This window comes from Watersipora subatra, chromosome 2 (genome assembly GCF_963576615.1).
Source record: "Watersipora subatra chromosome 2, tzWatSuba1.1, whole genome shotgun sequence".
In the NCBI taxonomy this organism is placed as follows: domain Eukaryota; kingdom Metazoa; phylum Bryozoa; class Gymnolaemata; order Cheilostomatida; family Watersiporidae; genus Watersipora; species Watersipora subatra.
In genome coordinates this window covers 53,656,598-53,680,996 of record NC_088709.1, presented here as the reverse complement: position 1 = coordinate 53,680,996, position 24,399 = coordinate 53,656,598, and the positions used below count along the sequence as shown (strand labels likewise).

General features: G+C 36.1%; 1 protein-coding gene across 1 annotated transcript; it reads right to left on the bottom strand.

The window, feature by feature from the left end:
• Positions 1–10,226: 10,226 nt before the first annotated feature.
• LOC137388328 (poly [ADP-ribose] polymerase 2-like) lies at positions 10,227–20,368 on the bottom strand. The gene is made up of 5 exons (XM_068074813.1): positions 20,306–20,368; positions 19,596–19,727; positions 16,410–16,518; positions 10,719–10,833; positions 10,227–10,380 (listed from the first exon to the last, which is right to left on the bottom strand). Exons 1-5 carry the CDS (start codon positions 20,366–20,368, stop codon positions 10,227–10,229), a joined length of 573 nt encoding a protein of 190 aa, XP_067930914.1.
• Positions 20,369–24,399: the final 4,031 nt, after the last annotated feature.

Below are 24,399 nucleotides of genomic sequence, written 5' to 3'. Positions count from 1 at the left end.
GGTGAGCGTTGCACGGGCATACAACTTGAATCGTTCGACAGTCGGTACCATTTATAAACAGAAAGATCGTATAATGGAACACGTAAAAGGTGCAGTGCCTATGCAATCGACAATCATTAGCAAAAAGAAGAGGGAAATCATAGAACCATCAGTTTCTAGTAAATCCTCCAATGAAGATACTCATCAAGCCTCATCTTCTTCCATTGGAATTACGGAGAAGGATGTAACTTTTGAAGCCCATTCCAGCGACGACGAAGACCCTTTCATGATATAAAATACGTAGTACAGTACTGTATGTATTCTCTCCATTTTATTAAATGTTATTTACAAATAAATATTATACAAGCCTTAAACATACTTATATAAACCTTCAATATACTTATATAGGCCTTAAACATAAATTATAATACAAAACATAGCACTGAAGCAACTTACGAATAAATTCACCTTACAAACAATCGTTCGGAACGTAACTCGTTCGTAGGTTGGGAACCGTCCGTATATATATAACTTTAATCATTCCCATACCATGAAGAACAACCCTAAAAACTAGATAATACGATGAAAAATGTGTTTGGATCTGTTGTAATTCACTATCTACCCACACAGTGTAAGAATGACCTATTTAGTGGTTATGATTTGCAGTGAAGTCCAACATTACTAAGTTTAGTACTGTACAGCTTTTATCTTTGAGACAGACATATGGCTAGAGGTAATGTGAATGAGACTTGACGGCAACATGTTTGGTGGCTACAATTTTTGAAGCTCGTAAAACAAAGTAAACTTCAATGTTTAGACTGAATTTAATATGTCAATTTAGACTTGATTTGAAACTTCAAGTTTAGCTTACTACACACTTAAAGAATGTTTTAATCAGTACATATAAATCTCAGTGTCCATTTGTCATCTGTTGGTAGTTTATTCAGCTATAGTGATAAAATTTTAGCAATGAAAAATTTGAATTGTACTGCGTTTGAACTCGGAACTTAGGGCCGGAAGACAAGTCTGTTTGTATTTCATCAATTGGGTGACTACAGTAGCTTGAAGTTTTCTGATCATATTTGGGTACAAGCCACAACTCAAAATAATTGGTTCATACATGATTATATTTGGGTAACTACAGTAGCTAAAAGCAATCTGTTCACATCAGATCGAAATTGAGTACAAGGTGTTTTTCAAATTTATCTGTTCATACATGGTAATATTTCAGTAACTACAGTAGGTAAAAAGCCCATATTTAGACCTGATCATATTTCGTGACAAGAGGTTACACAACCAATGCCTTCAGGATGTAACATAAACTGCAATTAGTTGTCGATCCATATGTATGCAACAAGTTTTGCTATTAAGTAGGCCTGAACAGCACCATGTTAATAGTTTGAGCATATCTACAAGCTTCTGGTTAAACATTTGTCTATGAAAATTATGGTATAGTCTCCCGATGAATTTGAACAGTTTGATCTAGTAAACAAAGTTCACCGCATTGTGCCACCACAATTGAAAAATTTTAAGGTCAATTACTGCAGTTCTACTAAGAATCATGGAGACAGATTGCATAACGGATTTATAAATTAGTAGCTAATTAGTACAAACTAGATTTATCATTAGTGTAATTATTGTTTCATGCTAATAGTTTTTATTTTTAAAATGGTCATAATACTTCAATGTATGTGAAATAGGTTTTGAGCATTCACAATGAATCTGCGCTAATACGTATTTTGAGGGTAAAGTCTAGAGCTATTTTGATTACATGATGTTTCTCTTTATTAGCCTGAAAAGTTGTATAGATGTATTCTAAAGTGCATCGCGTAACAGTTTTACTCTGCTAAACATTGTTTGAATGATTATATTGACCAGCTCAACTGTGCATAAAAGATGAGGTTTAAACACACTGTGGAAAGTATTGAACAACCAGAAGAATATAAAATGGTTTCAAACTAAACATCAATCAGAGCGCAACTAGCTGAGCAATCAATGGTAATATTTTTGCTTTACAAACGTTAATTTTGGTTTAAAACCGTAAATTTTTGTTTATGAATGTATTATAAATAAAGTTGGTCTGTGCCAATTGTTCTTGGTTATATATTTGTAACATTTGATTGATATTATTTTATAACTTAAAAATTTGCAGATTTCTAGCATATTATTTGATACCTTCAATACGATAATATGAACACAGTTTACAGTGGAGCGTTACTCTCAAATTGTAAGGAACGTTAACTTTTTGCAACACGTATTAACATGCATTGTCAAACATTCGTGATTTTTAATTGCAGTTACCTTAGAATTCTTAGTGATAAAACTACACTATAAAAAGTGGAATGAAGTCAATATGCTGAATATACTTAAATAGCATGCCATTTTTGCTACTCCTGCAAACAACAGGATTAATTATAAATAAAAGCCAATAACGGCACCCATTAAAACTTGTGTTCTGAAGTGCCAAGAAAATTCAGGTAAATCATTCGTTGGGGCAACGCTAAGTCAGGGAATTATTTGTCAGGTAATAATCAGTGTAATAAAAATGCTTTGGTCATTGGTAAACTCATTTCAACAAAAAAGGTAAACAAATAAGGGAGAAAAATACAAAGGGTTAAATAAAAACATTCGATGGTTCACACAACAAAAAATAAAGTAGCAACCGCGCAGCGCACAAAGCGGCACAAAATTTTGAGAGTATTAGCAGAAATAGCCCAGGCTTTTTCTAGTACAACTTTTAGACAACTATGAATATGGAGCTAAAATTGCATCAAATTTAATCTGAGGCTATTTAAAATTAGAAAAATAATAATTACAGTCGTTAAATGAAGAGAAGACAACTTTTAATTATGTTTCAAAACAAAAAACTTTATAAAATAGAACTTATAAAAGGGAATGATTAGTAAACATATTATAGGAGAAATACTGATATGATAGGAAAAAGCAACTCAAAAGGATTATTGTAAAGTTACCTACTTTAGCTATCTAAAGTGAAACAGAAAATGCTGTTCTTCAACAAATATACAGTTCAGCAATGTGTTATATACTTTGAGCATATCATAACGATGTGTGTTTAGCATTAAAAATGCACTATTTCAATGTTTGCTACTTTCATGTGAGAAAAATAAAAAAGAAACTAACTAATATATATTTAAATCAGATAAATATTTGAAATATTTTTTTAAACAATTAGTGTGATACAAGGCTAAACCTTTCTCATGTTAGAACAAAAATGATTATATATCATAATATACCATATCCAAAATTCTATATTAAGGACTATTTGAATTGGGAAATTAATGTTTCAAAAAATATTTAAATGTAGCCTAAGAAAAATGTAATCGTGTTTTTGTGTGGTTCAATACAATGTTGTGTAAGGTAGCACTTCTGACTGATTTTCTCATGTAACAAATAAATATTTCAAACTGGCTAAGTGGCTCTTCCTGCCAGGCAAATAAAATGTTTTTTTTTTATTTCAACCAACTGTCAAATCAACCCTGCAAATTTGTGTATGATCTGCTAGTTACTCGATTTATAATTCTAACACAAGTTGTCGTCTCCTGAATGTTTGTATACTTATCTCTCAGTAGTTGTCTTTCCTCGCTTGGGCACAAATGTTTGTTCCTCTCTAGTATGAGCGTTAGCCGCTGTTATATTACTAGCATATAGCCTCTCTCCGGCGTCAATTTCAAATACTGCATGCAAACTCGAATACCGTTGTCATATCAATAATAGGTTAGCTTATCTCAGACTTTGATATAAAGTATATCTATAAATAATAAGCCTCACTTGCGCATTAAATGAATGAAGAAAAATTGTTCAAACAGTTAGCAGTATAATATATATCTATACCTCGTCAAAATAAGTGATAAAAAGGTGTCCTCAAAAACTTATCAGTATAACTGCAGTACTCGACCAAATGGCCTTGTCTCTTTGTGATTAAAAAGGTTATATAAGTTCACTCATCTGGCCTCCTGGCCTACTTCTTGTCACCTGTCTGGGGTACTCTCATTTAATCACTTTTAGAAGTTCCTTATATACAGACCGTTTGAGAATAATAACTTTTAATTGGCTTCTTGTCAGCATTTTGCAAACTTTGTGCATCGGAATGGGACAGAACTATTACGTGCCTGTGTGACACTTCAAGTATTAAACCAGGGTACTCAGTCTACATGTTCAAATACTTCATGTGTTTATCTGTAGGTATTATTTGGGATTTGGATATGGTCTAGAAAAACTCTTGTCTCTTGGAAAGATCTTTCGCCGAAATGTGCCTGCTGCCAAGCAACAGCCGACAAAAATAAGTATGTGGTAGTTACTACTTACACGACAACAACAATGCTGGCTTCCTCTTCAGCTCCACCAGCTAGCTACAAAGAAAGTAATTATACCATTCTGAATCATACTCCTAGCCGTGTATGAGTTACACCCAGTGTGGGAGTTATCTTTACTTTGATAAAACTAACTGAATACTCTTCCATTGACTACCCTAATTTTTTTCACAGCAATTTTATTGTATTTTAAGCATTTCTTTGCTATTTTCTTCAAGCTCCATTAACAAAATTATCTTTGAGATTGACATTTTAAAATATTATCAATGTATGAATTCCCAGTGTTTTTCACAAAGTATTTATTATTCTTAGACTATTTTATATATAGCAAGTTGGCACTCGCTCTCTACCAAAGAGTCACCTAATCAGCTGGCAATACGTGTCAACAATTCAAGTATTCAATGGTGTCACAGTGATGCAGCAGAGTAACAATAGTGCTTGCAGATGGGAGCTGTTTTTAATTTAATCCTAACATATCAATTTCAAAATTGTCAAAAAAATTCTAAAACAAATCTATAGCATTCTCTTGCATACAGCTAGTGACACCTTTTGATTGCTCTAATCTAAAGAGTAAATACCCTTCTAATAGCACGCTTCCGGATAGTTTCTAGCATATCTATTAGGGTTTTTTATATGGCGACCATACCTGACAGTCGCATTCAAAGATTTGCTTCCCAATTCTTGAATAAAGTATGAAGCACAGTTTGTCACAAAAACAGCAGTTGGCAGACTTTTGATTTGATCTCTCCCTTGTCAGCTCACCATATAAGGGAATATAACAACAAACTAAAAATATTCAGCAACCTATAGATGTAAATTTCAGTATCTGTTGTTGGTCTGTCATTCGTCCAGCTATAGTGATAGCTTTTGGAATGAAAATCTGCTTTGGACTGGATTTGAAACTACTAGACCGAGTGGCTAAACTGCTATACAATAGCATAAGTGCGGTCATATATCTTACATCAGTTAAAATAGGCAATCTTGAAGCACTTGCAAAAATACTATTGGTTACTAGTGCCTAACTGTATTAATAGAGTTTGTTACATGTTAGCTAATGATTATTAAGCTGGCTTCAAACATAGCTGTTATTATAGTAACTATTTAGACTAGCTTAAGTTACCATCGTGAGTTACTCAAATTCATTGGGTAATTATTTTATCACCCGTGAAGCGTCGGACACATGGCTAGTCTAATATTAAAACTCTTGCAATGTGAATAAACACCTGTTACAAACCAAAAGAACAAAAATTTTTGGCTAAAGGTTGACTTGCAACAAAATTTACATTACAGTTATTTGGTATCAAAAGGTTTACCACATTTCACTCTGCTGTGCTTAAAGATTAAAAAATGAACAGTTAAACGCAGCCATCATGAAAACGTAGGTTGTTGCCGTAGGTTGGAATCTCTTACCAAAACGGGTCCAGTCGAACTTAGTTGAACACGATGCGCTTCCTTTTACACTTTGACGCAATCTCATTAGTCTAAATATTTTCACAAATATACTTCAGACATTCAATAAAACCATGTCTATTGTCCTTACGCGCCTATTTCATCGTCATTATAATGCTACCATTTTGCTCACTGATATCTCAAAGCCTAGCATAAAAATTAGTTTAATTTTTCAACTTTAGTTCAAAGGAATGCATATCATCCTTTGATAAACATGACGAGCCTGTTGGTCATCGGTGATAGTCGGAAAATGCTGCAGAAATCGTTCCCGCTATTTGGCAGGAAGTATGTGGCATATGATCAGATTACGATTAGATGAATATACCAAGCTGAAACGAAACTGTAAAGTAGCGAGCATCTATATTAGATAAGGGGTTTTCGGTAAAACCCAGTGTTTGGGATAAACTAATGCTACAAAAAGTTTTCTATTGAGCTTTTTATCGGCCTTTTAATTCAGGTGATAACAGCACGTGCATCACAAAATTACCACGCTGAAATGAGTACATCATTGAAATAAAGGTATTCCAAACTACGGCGCTTTGGTGATGGCTGTGATTAACTGTTCGCTTTGTAGCTTTTAAAAGCTTATAATTACGTTTCCACCTTTTTTCCACCTACCAAACAGCAGAGTAAGACATAGTGAACCTTTTGATACAAAATAACTGTTATATGAATTTTGTCGCAAGTCAATCTTTAAGACTAAAACACATCAGCTCTTATTAAGTAAAAGACAAAACTTAATACTTGATAGAATATCTGACTGTTGAGTTGCTAAAAATCTAAACTAAATAGCATATAGACAACAAGTTTAAGCAAAAATTTACATAATGAAATGCTATTGGTATTTCCATAGTAAAAGGCTTTTGGTATTTCCACATCAAAGATCTTTGTATTTCTATATTGAAACGCTATCGATATTTCCATAGTAAAAGGTTCTTGGCATTTCTATAGTACATGTACAAAGTTATTGGTGTTTCTATAGTAAAAAGCCCTTGGTATTTCCAATGCAAAAGGTTGCCCGCAAGTTTCGTTTCTCCTCAAAAATATGAGAAGGTAAGTTGGTATGAGACAAAATAGAGAACATCAAGAGCCTAACTAACGTGTTCCAAAAGGAGTTAGTGATAGTAGCATAGACATAAGAATATGCAGAAATAAGCATCTTACCACATCCCTAGAGACACTCGTGTCAAGAGCTTCCCTACAATTCAATATACAATATTATTGATACAGCTATACAGTAATTGAGTTATACTGGCTGTAGCAGTAAAACATGAAAATACGTATATTAGCTGTGACTTTTTAGAAAAAGAAAATTATATGGTCATCCAAAGTTAGAGAAAGTAGCTAGCTGTGAAAAGCTTCTGCAATACAAAAAAAACATTTAAAGCACATAAATTATATAATTTTTTATTATATATTTCAATATATCAGAGTCTTGGCTTTTGAATGAGCCTATACTCAATACACAAAGAATAATAGAACTATGAAAAACGAGGTGTCAAAAGTACATCCTGCAAAAAAAAACACTTGGTTTAGGTACTCAAAATGTGACGACCTAATTCTCATTTAGCCTTAGGTCGTCGATCCCTTTCGCTGCCATTGAGGCTGCGTTTTTCTGTGACAATCGGTGCTGTTAAACCCGGAGAGCACTAATAATAAACTAAGATTCTAGATAATCAACCATGCCCGTGATCTTGCTGATGCCCGACCAATAAAAACACATGTTCTGGGTTAATTAACGATTCAATAATTATGATTCAATAAATGTACTTTTGTTGATAAAGGTAATGAAATCACATCGAATAAATTATGACCTGCGGTTGCGTGGCTCTAGGACTAAACGTCGATCGCACTTTCGCGAGATCACGCAATGCTTGAAATTAATTAGTCTCAGTCGTCACCCGCAACATCACATTAAAAATAAAGAGCTAGTGCATAATATCATCGGGAAAATATAGTATGGTTCTTGGAGTCTGAGGTACTTATCATAGAAATAATGTATACATGGAGAACTAATGAAACTGATTCCTTTGTCATCTTCATTCGTTTTTTGGAGTTGTCCTACCTTTGCTTGCCATTAGCGTCATTATCGTCATTATCGTAGTTGATAAATAAGCAGTAAGAGCACACAACAACGAATATGAGAATTGTGACGTCACAATTTTTGAGACTACGCCTGTAAACTTTTTTGCGGTAGAGCTCTGGGAAAATCTTATAAACACCAACCAATGTCTGTCTCACCATGGCAAACAATAGCTCATTTGAAAGCCAAGACTCTGATGTATTCAAATACACAATAAAAAAATTATGTAATTTATGTGCTTTAAGGATCTCTGAGCTTAGCTAGATAATCCTGTCTGGTTAGTAAGGTTTGTAATCAACGATATACCATTTTTACATTAGGTTGCTGTGATTTGAAAACACCAGCAATTTTTAAATAATAACAGGAAATTATCCTAAATTGCACCAGCGTTCACATTGCTCAAGCGAGCATCATCTTTGACAAGTCACTATGTTGGTAATACTGTTAATTGCATCAGCATCACAATGCACTGGGAAGTATCATCCTCAATATGTGACTAAGTCAGCAATTTTCTGAATCACTCCAATTTGGCTTGTTCTTTCCAAGAGTTTACCACCTTGCACCAGCAGAACAGTTGTGTCTCCTTGGTATTTTTCACTTGTCAGGGGAAGTGGTAATTTCCCTTTAAAGCCAGCAGCAGGTTTAGAGTTGCAATATCTGTGAACAGAGGGTCAAAGATCGGACAACCTCCTTTAGCTCACTAACCAAAATCCTCTCTATTTTCTATGCAAATATTTGTATTTAGCACAAAAAACTTGACTGAAAATAGCTAATTTGGTTCGGCGAGTAAAAAATTTTTGAAACTTGGTTGCCCAGTGTAATCTATATGGTAACAGGTTTTGCAGACTAGACATGCTCTGCAAGACATTGATGGAAAGCCGATTGGTCATCATTCTCAAAGAAAACTGGAGATCAAGATCATGTTAAACTAACAACTAGTCAGGGTGCTGTTGAGTCAGCCCCTTGTACCAAGTATAAACAGACAGGTATTTTATACAATATAATATAGTATGATGACTGAGGGTTCCCTGCATGTTTTGATTTACTCTGGCTAAAAGAACTAAGGTTTGTAGCAAAAACTCCCATGTTTGAGAATAATTGACTAACTGGGACGATGGAAAATGACTCATCAACAACTTTTTCTGCTGTAGCGAATGGTTCATTAGAACCCGACGGTGATGCCTTGACCTAAGCCTATTTTATCATACAGTTAATCCTATCTTCCCTGAAGAGCAACAAAAGTTCTATTCAAAGAAAGGCTGAAAATATTTGGGATATAATATGAAACCTCTATTTGAGTCCTATGGCGCTGTAATTTTCCAACCCTTCCAATCAAGTGGCATTATAATAGTCATGATGTTCAAATAAAATGTGATGCTTCATTTCCTTACTAGCTGGTGAGAATTTTGGAAAGATAAAATTAATTCATTTATGAACAAAGCATTGCTAAAGTCACCTATATTTTTCAATCTCTTTCGGACAGAGCAGCATTTACATGTGAGTCTCAGAATGTTTGCTGTACCATTTTTCATATAAGTTCAAATATCAGACCAAGTTAAACAAGTCTATCAAAAAACTACATTAAGTAAACATGTTAGACGGATACAGTTATTACTTATTTGATGGCGCTGTTTGCAAAGTTTTAAGGAAAAAACCAAAGAGCTTTGAAGTTAGTAAACACACTTTGAAACGCCGTAACAATGGCTGGTATTACGCAATTTGCTGTTCCTGAAGGATATTCTCATCATTCATCAAAACATATAAAAGTATTCAGATCAGGTTGTAAACCACCTATAAAGAATTCTACAAACAAAAAACTAAAAACCGGTAATGAATTCATGTAACATTTTCACGAGCAGGTATTTAGACTCTTCGGCATTGAACCAATTCATATCTGGTAAAGAGCTGATGGTGTGACCATTAACAAGGAAGACTGCAGGTCAAAGTCATGTCAAACTAACCACTATTTGTGGCAGCAATGAACCAGCCTGATTTATCCAGCCCACAAACACATGTATTTGATACAACATAATAAGAAAACCTAGCAAAGTGTTTCTTGCAAGTTTTGATTGGCTGTTTGAAAAAACTTTTGATAGCATTTACTGTGAGCAATTAACAGCAAGTGGCAACTAACAGCAAGTGGCAACTAACGGAAAGTGGCAACTAACGGCAAGTGGCAACAGTAACTTGCCAACTGTTATCCTCATTTACACAGTAAAGAATAGAACAATGTGCAATAGTACCAACAGAAATAATCTAAAAAGTTAAAAACTACAAATGTATAAAATAACTATGCCTAAAATCATAACAACGAGACAATTCAAAGAAAACTGACAAGAAAGAACTAGAGCAATCGAGCCTAGTTGGCATTGCTATGGAAGGAGTTAGTGGAGGAAGTTGAACTTGACCTTGAGGAGATATTTCATCTTGATCTGGTTGGTGTTATAGACTATGTACTCATTGTTGTAGAGCGTATAACCTGACGAGTTGAATGTATCTGTTTTCTTAGGCTTTCCACATGGTACAGTCACGCCCTCCCTGTGGGATTCAAATATCATACGCTATCATATACCGCTATGTAGAGCTATCTAAACTCATGACAAATAGATTCATAGTCAACAAGAACATGATCACTACTTGATGATCACAGTGATAAACTGCTTAAATATTAACAGCTTTCATATGATAATGGAAAACTTTAAAGCAATTGGTAACTGTTTTATCAGTCTTCTGGTGTTGAGTCTATCAAACTTTAGTTAACACAGTTTGCAGTTTTGTAATAATATTAAAGTTGTATTTGGTGTAAATGTTTCCTTTATATACCGAGTAAAAGTTCATTAGGAAACTAAGAATGGCACCCAATGAGAGGAACTTACAGGTCAGTATTGCCCTTTGGGTTTGGAGTCATCTTCCCACAAGCTTTTACAGAGTGTTTTACTTTAGGTAGCTTGTCAGCACGGTAGTCTGAAAAGACTAGCCCATTTTGCTGACCTGCACAGAGACAATAAACCCTCTAATTATGCTGACCTGGTGGTCATGATGCAAGAGCTCAGGAATCTTTGAAAGATTAGCCAAAATCTCATGAATGGCTACTAGACTGAATGTTAACATCTAAACAGTCTAGCTGGTGTAATTTACCTAGTGTACATCTAAACAGTCTAGCTGGTATAACTTACCTAGTGTACATCTAAACAGTCTAGCTGGTATAACTTACCTAGTGTACATCTAAACAGTCTAGCTGGTATAACTTACCTAGTGTACATCTAAGCAGTGTAGCTGGTATAACTTACCTAGTGTAGATCTAAACAGTCTAGCTGGTATACCTTACCTAGTGTATATCTAAACAGTCTAACTGGTATAACTTACTTAGAGTACATCTAAACAGTCTAGCTGGTATGATTTACCTAGTGTACATCTAAACAGTCTAGCTGGTATAACCTACTTAGTGTACATCTAAACAGTCTAGCTGGTACAACTTGCCTAGTGTAGATCTAAACAGTCTAGCTGGTATGACTTATCTGGTGTATATCTAAACAGTCTAACTGGTATAACTTACCTAGAGTACATCTAAACAGTCTAGCTGGTATGACTTACCTAGTGTACATCTAAACAGTCTAGTTGGCATAACTTGCTTAGTGTAGATCTAAACAGTCTAGATGGTATACCTTACCTAGTGTATATCTTAACAGTCTAACTGGTATAACTTACCTAGAGTACATCTAAACAGTCTAGCTGGTATGACTTACCTAGTGTACATCTAAACAGTCTAGTTGGCATAACTTGCCTAGTGTAGATCTAAACAGTCTAGATGGTATACGTTACCTAGTGTATATCTAAACAGTCTAACTGGTATAACTTACCTAGTGTACATCTAAAAAGTCTAGCTGGTATAACTTACCTAGTGTACATCTAAACAGTCTAGCTGGTATAAGTTACCTAGTATACATCTAAACAGTTTAGCTGGTATGACTTACCTAGTGTACATCTAAACAGTCTAGCTGGTTTAACTTATCTAGTGTACATCTAAGCAGCCTAGCTGGTATAACTTACCTTGTGTACATCTAAACGGTCTAGCTGGATTAATTTACCTAGTGTACATCTAAACAGTCTAGCTAGTATAACTTCACTAGTGTACATCTAAACAGTCTAGCTGGTATAACTTATCTAGTAACATACATATAACTTACCTAGCGTGACCTCACTAAGCAGGAGCAGTCCAACTTTCTTAGTTTTTGTTGAAAAGCAAAAAATGGCACTTTTACTGGAGCAATCAGCGAAATAGACAACCTTGCCAAACTATGAAGCAAAAAGAAAGGCAAAAAAAGTAAACTGGCTATCAGAAGCAGGTAAATAGCAGGCAAGATGAGGTTACATAGGAAAGTTTAGGAAGTAAAATTTGACATTAACATTGATAGCGAATGAGACATTGCTAGGTAAGATGTTAACAGCTATTCAAAGCTCATACGGGTCTCTTCTGCTTCTGGGAAACTGCAACAACTTTAGATAGCTGAACACTGAGCTACTGGTAGGGCTACCCCTTATAATATACCGGACCATTTAATTGATGAAACAGTCACACCTGCATAAGATGGCAACTTCATTTATACCCGGTTACTAGTGTAACACAAATCATTGTCATGGCCTCGACAAAACTGTAATTTACTCACCATGTAACCTGTAACAGGAGCCTCCTGGGTGCAATTCTCAATCCCTTAGCCAGAAATCCAAGCCAGTTGGTAAGCCTGGACACAACTAACAATGACATTCCTTGGATGTTCCGTAACGTTACGCTGAAATAACGTTCCAAACAAACATTGTCATAACGTTCTACAAACGTTATTTGATGATCATTGTAGAATTATGTTCCAACAATGTCGCAGGAACGTTGCATAAAATGTTGTGCAAAAATATTATCATAACGTTCAGCAGAATGTTACTGGAATATACTTTGCTAACGTTGTCATAACGTCGTTAGAGAACATTATTAATGAATGTCCCAGGAATGTCCCAGGAAAGTTACTCTGGAAAGTTCGAGTGCAAACATTCATGTAACATTGGCTTGCAATGTAACTAGAATATTATGGGGTGACATCATATTTACATTCAAATAATTGTCCCAGCAATGTTTCAGGAATGTTACTTTTGAATGTTCGAGGGTTAATGTTCATATAACATTGGCTTGCAATGTAGTTAGAACATTATGGTGTTATATCAATTGTACTCTCAAATGAATGTCCTAGCAATGTTACAGAAATGTTACTTTTGAATGTTCAAGGGTTAACAATCATATATTATTGGCTTGCAATGTAACTAGAATATTATGGTGTGACACCATATTTAACTACAAATGAATTTTGTAGCAATGTTTCAGGAATGTTACTTTTGAATGTTTGAGTGTTAACATTCATATAACATTGGCTTGCAATGTAACTAGAATATTATGGTGTGACACCATATTTAACTTCAAATGAATTTTGTAGCAATGTTTCAGGAATGTTACTTTTGAATGTTTGAGTGTTAACATTCATATATTTAGGTTGCTTTGGAGATGTAATGTTGGTGGAATGTTGTATAGCTTAAGGAAAAAATAATGTCGACGGTTATGATCGGTACATTACAGTAACGTTGTACGCAATTCATTAAAGGATCATTCTGTGAAACATCAAAATGTTAGAAATTGTCTACACAGTTACACCCAACTAATGTTCTGGACGAAAACGTTCCTGGGATGTTAGCTAATATTTTTGAGGCAACATCATGGAAGGCATGCTTGTGGAATATTCTGTAACATATTCTCCCCATGTCGTAGGAATTTTGCACCAGATCATCTGCTCAATGTTCCATAATGGTTAAACTCCATACTGTTCCGAATATATTAGAAAACAATATTATGTGAATGTTTACACCCAAACATTTCAAAGTAGCAATCCTGTAACATTGCTGGGACATTCAATAACAATGTTTTGTAACAACGTTGTAATAACGTTAGCAAACCTTTTTCTCTAACTTTCTAGCTAAAATGGTACAAAAACGCATGATTTAATTTTTGGAAGTTGTCACCCTTTCATAACAAAAAATTATTTAAAATGATGCAAATTAAAGATTTTATAGATTTTTTATCACAGATATAGAAACAAACAAAATAATGAAAAACAATAATGATAATTTTGAATGATTTATGTAAATGAATTGAAAAGTCACTACAAATTTCAATTTTCGCACTTCGTTAGACGTATCGCAAAAATGACTAGGGTCCATTAAGCTTCCGGGTGCAGTAAAGTGTCATACCATGACGCGACAGTGTGAGTGCATCCGCAACTGATCACACCGCCATGAGTACGGTTGGTTTCAATTGTCATGTGCTAGTCTATTTTACGATAGATTAAAGCTACGATGTCTGACTAGCTAACAAGTATAAAATCATTACTTTCGTTGAGCGAACCCAATGCCCAACCATGTGTCAACAACTTTTCTGCCTTTAAGTTTTGTTTCAGCTCATCGAACTAATAGCTAGGATTACTACTATATACTACTAAGTTGGAAAATCCCTACGCATTAATGTCCCATCAATGTTCTAGGCGTAACCTTCCTGGGATGTTAGCTAATAGTCTTGAGCCATAATTATGGAAAAAATGTTCGTGGAATATTACGCAATGTTCTCCCAATATTGTGGGAAAGTTTTGCGAGATCATTTGCTAACATTCCAGAAACGTATTTCCCACAGCGTTGCTGGGACGTTATGGGAAATACGTTCCAGCAACGTATTTCCCACAACGTTGTAGGGACATTATGGAAAATACGTTCCAGCAAAGTATTTCCCACAACATTGCTGGAACGTTGTGAGAGTTACGTTCTAGCAATGTATTTCCCACAACGTTTCTGGAACGTTGAAAATGTGTCTACAAATAATCTTGTGACAACGTTACGATGAAACGTTTCTGGGACTTTTTGGAACTTCCCTGAAACGTTCTGGGAACGTAAAATTGTTAGTTGGGGAGCCATGCAAAGGTAGCATTCTACGCAAGGTGTGCCAGTACATGTTAGACAGAGAATGATGAGCTTACATAGCCATATGAATGAGTCATCATGCACGTAACACATAGCCATATGATTGAGTCATCATGCACGTAATACCAATGATATACAGCCACCAAGGATAGCCGACGGCTCTCATATGGGCGGGGTTTAATGGTGGAGCTCTGTTGGGATGAACCCGAACACGGCACCCGAACAAACGAATATGCTGAATAAAGCCCCTTGTAAATTTACATGTAGTATGAACTATAGTGGTTATTTTACTTATCTGGTGAATTCACTTTGTTATCAAATAAATATAGTATCCCAAAATTGTCACCATTTTGATCAGTCAGTTGCCATTCGCAAGCATTCGTGATATTAATAGTCACAATCGTAAAATAGCTCAAATTCGGTTTTGTATTTAGATTTTGAGTATGAGTATGAGAACTACACTGCACAGCTTTGCCTGCTATCCCATCTTATTGGCCAGGTAAAACAATGTGAAAACGATGAAAGACTTTGTCATTTTATATTAGGGGTGGCAAAATATTAATCAAAAACTAGGAAAAAAAGCCATTGTTCGGGTAAATTATATTCAACTTTAAGCATATACTAAAACCTTTACAAATTTTAAAATTACTAAAAGTAGGTAATTTGAAATGTCTTATTCTGTATGGATGCATTATTTGGGTTAGGTATCACCCCTACATTGTAGAAATTCAAGGTTTGCTATTGTGAACCGCGGGTCTACTGACTGAATGAGCTAATGAAACGATAAAAGCGAGTCGTGTTTTTCAAAACCTAGCAAGGCAATGCGATCGCCCCGCGAGAGTTGTGTTATCTTCCCACAAGCTTTTACAGAGTGTTTTACTTTAGGTAGCTTGTCAGCACGGTAGTCTGAAAAGACTAGCCCATTTTGCTGACCTGCACAGAGACAATAAACCCTCTAATTATGCTGACCTGGTGGTCATGATGCAAGAGCTCAGGAATCTTTGAAAGATTAGCCAAAATCTCATGAATGGCTACTAGACTGAATGTTAACATCTAAACAGTCTAGCTGGTGTAATTTACCTAGTGTACATCTAAACAGTCTAGCTGGTATAACTTACCTAGTGTACATCTAAACAGTCTAGCTGGTATAACTTATCTAGTGTACATCTAAGCAGTCTAGCTGGTATAACTTACCTAGTGTAGATCTAAACAGTCTAGCTGGTATACCTTACCTAGTGTATATCTAAACAGTCTAACTGGTATAACTTACTTAGAGTACATCTAAACAGTCTAGCTGGTATGATTTACCTAGTGTACATCTAAACAGTCTAGCTGGTATAACCTACTTAGTGTACATCTAAACAGTCTAGCTGGTACAACTTGCCTAGTGTAGATCTAAACAGTCTAGCTGGTATGACTTATCTGGTGTATATCTAAACAGTCTAACTGGTATAACTTACCTAGTATACATCTAAACAGTTTAGCTGGTATGACTTACCTAGTGTACATCTAAACAGTCTAGCTGGTATAACTTACCTAGTAACATACATATAACTTACCTAGCGTGACCTCACTAAGCAGGAGCAGTCCAACTTTCTTAGTTTTTGTTGAAAAGCAATAAATGGCACTTTTACTGGAGCAATCAGCAAAATAGACAACCTTGCCAAACTATGAAGCAAAAAGAAAGGCAAAAAAAGTAAACTGGCTATCAGAAGCAGGTAAATAGCAGGCAAGATGAGGTTACATAAGAAAATTTAGGAGGTAAAATTCGACATTAACATTGATAGCGAATGAGACATTGCTAGGTAAGATGTTAACAGCTATTCAAAGCTCATACGGGTCTCTTCTGCTTCTGGGAAACTGCAACAACTTTAGATAGCTGAACACTGAGCTACTGGTAGGGCTACCCCTTATAATATACCGGACCATTTAATTGATGAAACAGTCACACCTGCATAAGATGGCAACTTCATTTATACCCGGTTACTAGTGTAACACAAATCATTGTCATGGCCTCGACAAAACTGTAATTTACTCACCATGTAACCTGTAACAGGAGCCTCCTGGGTGCAATTCTCAATCCCTTAGCCAGAAATCCAAGCCAGTTGGTAAGCCTGGATCGAGCCATGCAAAGGTAGCATTCTACGCAAGGTGTGCCAGTACATGTTAGACAGAGAATGATGAGCTTACATAGCCATATGAATGAGCCATCATGCACGTAACACATAGCCATATGATTGAGTCATCATGCACGTAATACCAATGATATACAGCCACCAAGGATAGCCGACGGCTCTCATATGGGCGGGGTTTAATGGTGGAGCTCTGTTGGGATGAACCCGAACACGGCACCCGAACAAACGAATATGCTGAATAAAGCCTCTTGTAAATTTACATGTAGTATGAACTATAGTGGTTATTTTACTTATCTGGTGAATTCACTTTGTTATCAAATAAATATAGTATCCCAAAATTGTCACCATTTTGATCAGTCAGTTGCCATTCGCAAGCATTCGTGATATTAATAGTCACAATCGTAAAATAGCTCAAATTCGGTTTTGTATTTAGATTTTGAGTATGAGAACTACACTGTACAGCTTTGCCTGCTATCCCATCTTATTGGCCAGGTAAAACAATGTGAAAACGATGAAAGACTTTGTCATTTTATATTAGGGGTGGCAAAATATTAATCAAAAACTAGGAAAAAAAGCCATTGTTCGGGTAAATTATATTCAACTTTAAGCATATACTACAACCTTTACAAATTTTAAAATTACTAAAAGTAGGTAATTTGAAATGTCTTATTCTGTATGGATGCATTATTTGGGTTAGGTATCACCCCTACATTGTAGAAATTCAAGGTTTGCTATTGTGAACCGCGGGTCTACTGACTGAATGAGCTAATGAAACGATAACAGCGAGTCGTGTTTTTCAAAACCTAGCAAGGCAATGCGATCGCCCCGCGAGAGTTGTGTTAGCTCCGAAACCCAGGCTAGCATAATCCTAACAGAGCTCCATCATTAAACCCCGCCCATATGATAGCCGTCGGCTATCCTTGGGGGGCTGTATATCATTGGTAATATATAGCCATATGAATGAGTCATCATGCACGTAATACATAGCCATATGAATGAGTCATTATGCACGTAACACATAGCCATATGAATGAGTCATCATGCACGTAATATATAGCCATATGATTTGAGTCATCATGCACGTAAAACATAGCCATATGATTGAGTCATCATGCACGTAATATATAGCCATATGAGTGAATTGCATGCACGCAATACATAGACATATGAATGAGTCATCATGCACGTAATACATAGACATAGAGTTGAGTAATCATAAGAAATCACAGAAACTGAAAATGACAGACCTACATACAATAGCCAACATAAAGTGTTCATATAATAAATAAAAAAACACAGAGTATCTGTAAAGAAATCAGGCTACTATATTGGAGATACAACTAAAAATATTGGAGATGACTAACAATATTTGAAATACGACTAAACATGTTGGAGATACGACTAACGATATTGGAGATACGACTAACGATATTGGAGATATGACTAACGATATTGGAGATATGACTAACGATATTGTAGATACGACTAACGATAATGGAGATATGACTAACGATATTGGAGATACGACTAACGATATTGGAGATACGACTAACGATATTGGATACCTGACTAACGATATTGGAGATACGACTAACAATATTGGAGATCGACTAATAATCTTGAAGATACAACCAAAAATATTAGAAATACAACTGTCTTATTGCCAACATCTGGTCCCGATGGCTGATCTTTGTCGCAATGGAATATGTCCAACAATTCTATGGAATACTGGTAGAGGGAGGAAGTGTGGGTGTTTAGCAAATAGCTCTTGAGTAACTAACAAAATCATACAAACATGTGATTAATGAAGAGTTGTGATGGGTGATAACTTTGTTAAAACCGTTAAAGTTACCACAAAAAATGAACCAAAGCGTCCTAATAAGCAAGGTGAAAGGTAGAATGTAACATTCACTCAGCAGACCTTATACAGTTTTCAAGACTAAACAGTTGAATAGAGCAGTGCAGCCAGCTCATTGGCTAGTAGAATTGTAATATGACCAGCTCATTGGCTAGTAAAAAAGGAATGCAACCAGCTCATTGGCTAGTAGAAAAGGAATGTGTCCAGCTCGTTGGCTAGTAGAAAAGGAATGTGACCAGCTCATTGGCTAATAGAAAAGGATTGTGACCAGCTCATCGGCTAGTAGAAAAGGAGTGCGACCAGCTCATCAGCTAGTGGAAATTGAACACAACTGGCTCATTGGCTAGTAGAAATGAAATGTATATACATGTAGCTGATTGGCTGTAAGACTAGTAAAAACTGCACTGCATTGAGACTTTTGGTTGTGTCAATGATGTTTGCCTAAGGAGCACCCTTAATACATTTGTGTTTTCCTTCGGCTGAAACCTGACAGCTAGACAGCACCTATTGGCTACTGATGCTAAACAACTGACCAGTGTTGTTGAGTCTCATATAATCTGATGTTTATACACTAATATATGACATAACCAGTAGGGTTAGTAGCACTGATAATCTAATTAATGATGAAATACAACTAAAAGGCTGAAAATAATAATTTACTACTGAAAGAGAGAAACATTCATACCGGCCCAATGTATGTATATGTCAATATAAAGAGTATGAAATAGCTGCTGAGGTAAAAGTAGCATTACCTTGTATATATCGCAAGATTTATCCATTGGTTCAAGGTCACACTCAAGTGACAAGTACTTTCTATTTATTGGATGAATGTTCTGGTCTCCCTTCTTTAGTACATTCACGACAATCTCAATATCTCCAAACGCCTAGACAGACAAACGCTTCGCATATTTGTTAACTTTTCAATCACTTAACTAAGACAACATGGTAGATGAGCCAAACAACTAAGAGCAGGCAAAACTTGTCCATTTTTCATTTGGTTGTAAAATCCTTAAACAAAATATTTATCCAAGAAAACCTTCCAAATGTTACATCCATCTATTTGCGATTCATTGTTTACCTTCTGTGAGCGCAGACAGTAAGGTAGCACACACTCAGTTACTAGTGATGGTACATTACATGACTCAGTTACTAGTGATGGTACATTACATGACTCAGTTACTAGTGATGGTACATTGCATGACTCAGTTATTAGTGATGGTACATTACATGACTCAGTTACTAGTAATGGTACATTACATGACTCAGTTACTATTGATGGTACATTACATGACTCAGTTACTAATGATGGTACATGACATGACTCGGTTACAAGTGATGGAAGATTACATGACTGAGTTACTAGTGATGGTACATTACATGACTCAGTTACTAGGGACCGTGCATGACTCAGTTACTCGTGATGTTATGTACATTGCATGGCTCGTTAAGTTCATTGACATACCTCTAGCAAATCCATCTTTGCTTGGAGAATTTCAAGAGACACAATTCTCTCCGGAGGTTTCATCCTTTAAAAACAATATCATGGTTACATTACACACATCAGGCAACAGAAATACTTTTAGCAATAGAACATAAGTTAGTTTCTTTGTTTTCTTTCATAGAGTTTAGAGTATGGCTTGCTTAGGTAAAGTACTTTTTCATTAGACAAAAACTGTTCTTCTCCGACTCCAAGTTTTTCAAAAAGATATTTCAAAATACTAACAAGGTTTGAAACTGTTTGATTCAAAGGAGTGTTCATATTAGCGCAACATTTCAGTTACATGCAAATGTATATGTCTTTTGGTCAAATACGATGTACTGAATTTTGGTTTAGCCAGCAATTGGTTAGAGCTTTGCTAGTTGCTTATACCGTAGTATATATTATGATAAATCTTGTGTACATTTAATAGAGCATTCCTAATACATATGTGTGCAATATGTTAAGTTTTCCCTTCTCGGCTGTAAATTTTTAGCATAAGACTATGCCTTCGATCTCGTGTGTTAATTTTTCAATGGTTTAGTAGACCTTTAGCGTAACTACTTTTACTAGTTTTCTGCTGGTCTCAACACACATAGAACATCCATTGTCATATAGTCCTGAAATGACTGTCAGTTTCATGTACCCCTCAAAGAAAAATTTCTCAAAAAAAACTGAAAGAAACAAGTTTACTCTTTGCACCATTTTAATAGTGAAAGCTGCAACTAAGACGTTAGCCATTTCCTGCCCTATTAAATACCAGTATACTTGAGTATAAGGGTTAAGAATAACCTTCTACTGCTATTACCTATTCCACTAGCATGTGCAGCTGTAAATCAACAATCGTTAGTTATTCCTGCAATGGAAAACCACATAATTGATTTTTGTGATTATAGCCCAGTTGCATGGATCCAGAACTTCATATATAATGTTTGGTCTGAAACCTGTGCCTACACAACGGCTGCACAACAAATATGAGGTATATATCTATCCATATATCTATATGTATATATATTTCTCCAAGTTTGTGTATTCGTCGTTGTAAATGTTGAGCTATAGAAATTTTCACATCTCGGAATAAAGAATTTGTGAGTGTTTGCGTAAGTGATTGCTCAACTCACAGAGAAGGGAAAACCTTTACAGATGTTTTATTTTTCTCTTAATTTATTTAAAGGTTGACTGGCAACAAAAGTCACATTACAGTTTTGGTATCATAAGATTCACCATATCTCACTCTGATGTGTTGTAGGTGCAAAATATGTGGAAATGTGATTACAAGCTCTTAAAAGCTAAAAAGCAAACAGTTAATCGCAGCCACACGAGACCGCTGTAGCTTGGATTTGCTTTCCAAAACGGCTCAAATGGGACGTAGTTGTTAGAGGATGGTTTCTGTTTACACTTTCATGCAACCTCATTCGTCGAAATATTTTCAAAAATATCGTTCACGCATTCAATTAAACCATGTCTTTTGTTCTTACGCGTCTGTTTTATCGTAATTGTAATGCTGTCACTTTTAGCATTGAAATCTTATAACTGACCGTAAAAATCGTGAAACTTTATAACCTTAGCTCGCAGGAGTACATATCATTGTCTGATAATCATGACAAGCCTGTTGGTTACCTGTGATAATCGAAAAGTGCTGCAAAATTATTTGCGAAGTATTGGGCCACATGATCAAATTACGACTTGACGATTGAATAATGCCGAAACAAAACTGTAAAGTAGCGAGCATCTATATTTAATACGGGGGCTTCGGCAAAACCCGAAGTGTTTGCCATAAACTAAAATTACGATATGTTTTATAGTGAGCTTTTTATTGGCCTTTTAATACACGTGAGAACATCATGTGACAAGACGATAAAAAAACGGTAATGAACACGTCAGATAAATAACTAGAGTCCAATCTACGGCGGCTTTTCGTTTTAGAGCTTTTAAGGGTTTGTAATCACATTTCCACGTATTTGGCACCTACAAACAACAAAGTAAGACATGGTGAATATTTCCATACCGAATAACTGTAATGCGAATTTTGTTGCAAGTTAACTTTTAAACTAAGCAAAACAATTTTCTCATGATATGAAGTTAGCAAGTTCAAATGGTAACTGTTGATATATGTTAAATAAAAATAAATTTTCTGTGCAAAGACTTTTATTCCCCGGGCACCGCCAAGCATTCAGCTAGTATGTATATATATTATTATTATATATGTATATAAATATATATATATATATATATATATATATATATATATATATATATATATATATATACAGGGCAGGTAGTGCAGGTAGTAAGGTGTTGGGATAGTGATCATTAGGTCCTAAGTTCAAACCCCAACAACTGCACCCTTCTGGTGGTCCTTAGACAAGATATTTGCTTGTATAATGTCTACAACCTCTATTATGAGTGCAATAACCAAAGCCATGCCTACTCAGATGTCGCCCGGTCAAACAAGGTCTGTGATGCCTGTAGCTGAACCAGGAGAAAGTAGTGAAAAATTCGCTAATGGTTCAAAACGGATGAAATGGTCTCAAACTGATAACACGGACCTCATGCAGAGCTACTTTATGAGTGAACATTGAACCTCAAAAGTGGGGCTACATGGGAAGGATGCGTCAACTGTGGATAAACATGCACCCTAAATTGCCATTAACCGCTAAGCAACCTGTAGCTCAGAAGAGTAACATAATCAAGCGGCACCTCATGTCGGAACTTGAGGTAGATGAAATTAGGAACCAACTCTCCCAAGTAACCTCGACCAACGAGCAGTGCATATAAACATTAGCAGTCACACATACACAATCTTGGGCTGAATCACAGGTTGAAGAAGACATGCACTTTGACCTTGACCCAAGGATAAGAGCTTGCAAAAAATATCAGCAAAAGAAGATGGCGACGGCTAATGATTATGAAAGCGGGGTAATACTACGGAGAGTTAGCAAGGCCATACCTAAGAAGCTGTTAGAAGATATTAACTTGGCACTGGAATTGATCTCAACTCGATCGATCAGTGAGACTAATGCCCTAATTTACAGTATGGCATCCGTCATCTTGGAGGAGATGGGTATTAAGCCAATGTCAGCAAGGCTTCAAGCCATTCTATCTCGGCAACTGAGGCTACAAAATAAGATCAAGGACTTGCGCTAGAAAGTTAGTAGGCTCAGTGAAAGATCTAACCACAGTTTAAAGCGTCCAAAAAGGGAAGCCACAATAAAAGTTTCGGAATCTGCCAAACAGCAGCTAGTAGCACTCTCGGCACGACTGAAGCGGTACACCAAAGAGCGGAATAACAAGAGAATGAACAAACTGTTCATCAATAATCCATCTAGAGTGTATTCCCAGTTCAAAGGTGAACTGCGGAGGCCAATGTCAGATCCTCCTCAATCCAGCACTTCAAAGTTCTGGAAGGACATCTGGGAGAAAGAGACTACTCATAACACCACTGCAAGTTGGCTGAAGAGGCCCTAAAAAGAGCAACCAACACACTGTGGCTCAGCAAGGACTCACCATCAGCAAGGTGGACATCAAGTGCAGAAAGCAGCACTGAAGAGCTGGGCACCACCTGGCCATGACATGATTCAAGACTTCTGGTTGAAGAAGTTGACATCACTCCACACTAGAAGGGCTGAGCAGGTAGAATGCCTAAAAAAAGGTGACCATCCGGAATGGCTGACCAAAGGACGAACTGTACTTCTGATAAAAGATCCAAAGCAGGGGTCGATTCCCAAGAACGATCAACCCATAACGTGTTTGCCCACCACCTAGAAACTGCTCTCAAGAATCGTTGCAGACAAACTGGAACAGCACATGAGTCACTATATGACTAGTGCTCAGAAAGAAATTGGTCGCAACACCCGACGAGCCAAACATCAGTTACTAGTAGATCGGACGATCTGTCAAGACAGCAGGAGAAGACATACCAATCTTGCCGTGGCTTGGATTGACTACAAAAAGGCCTATGACTCACTTCCCCATAGTTGGATACTTGAGTGCCTCAGTATGTACAATGTTTACCCTGCTCTTGCTCCATTAATCAAGATGTCAATGACCAAATGGAAAATGGAACTAGAGGCCAATGG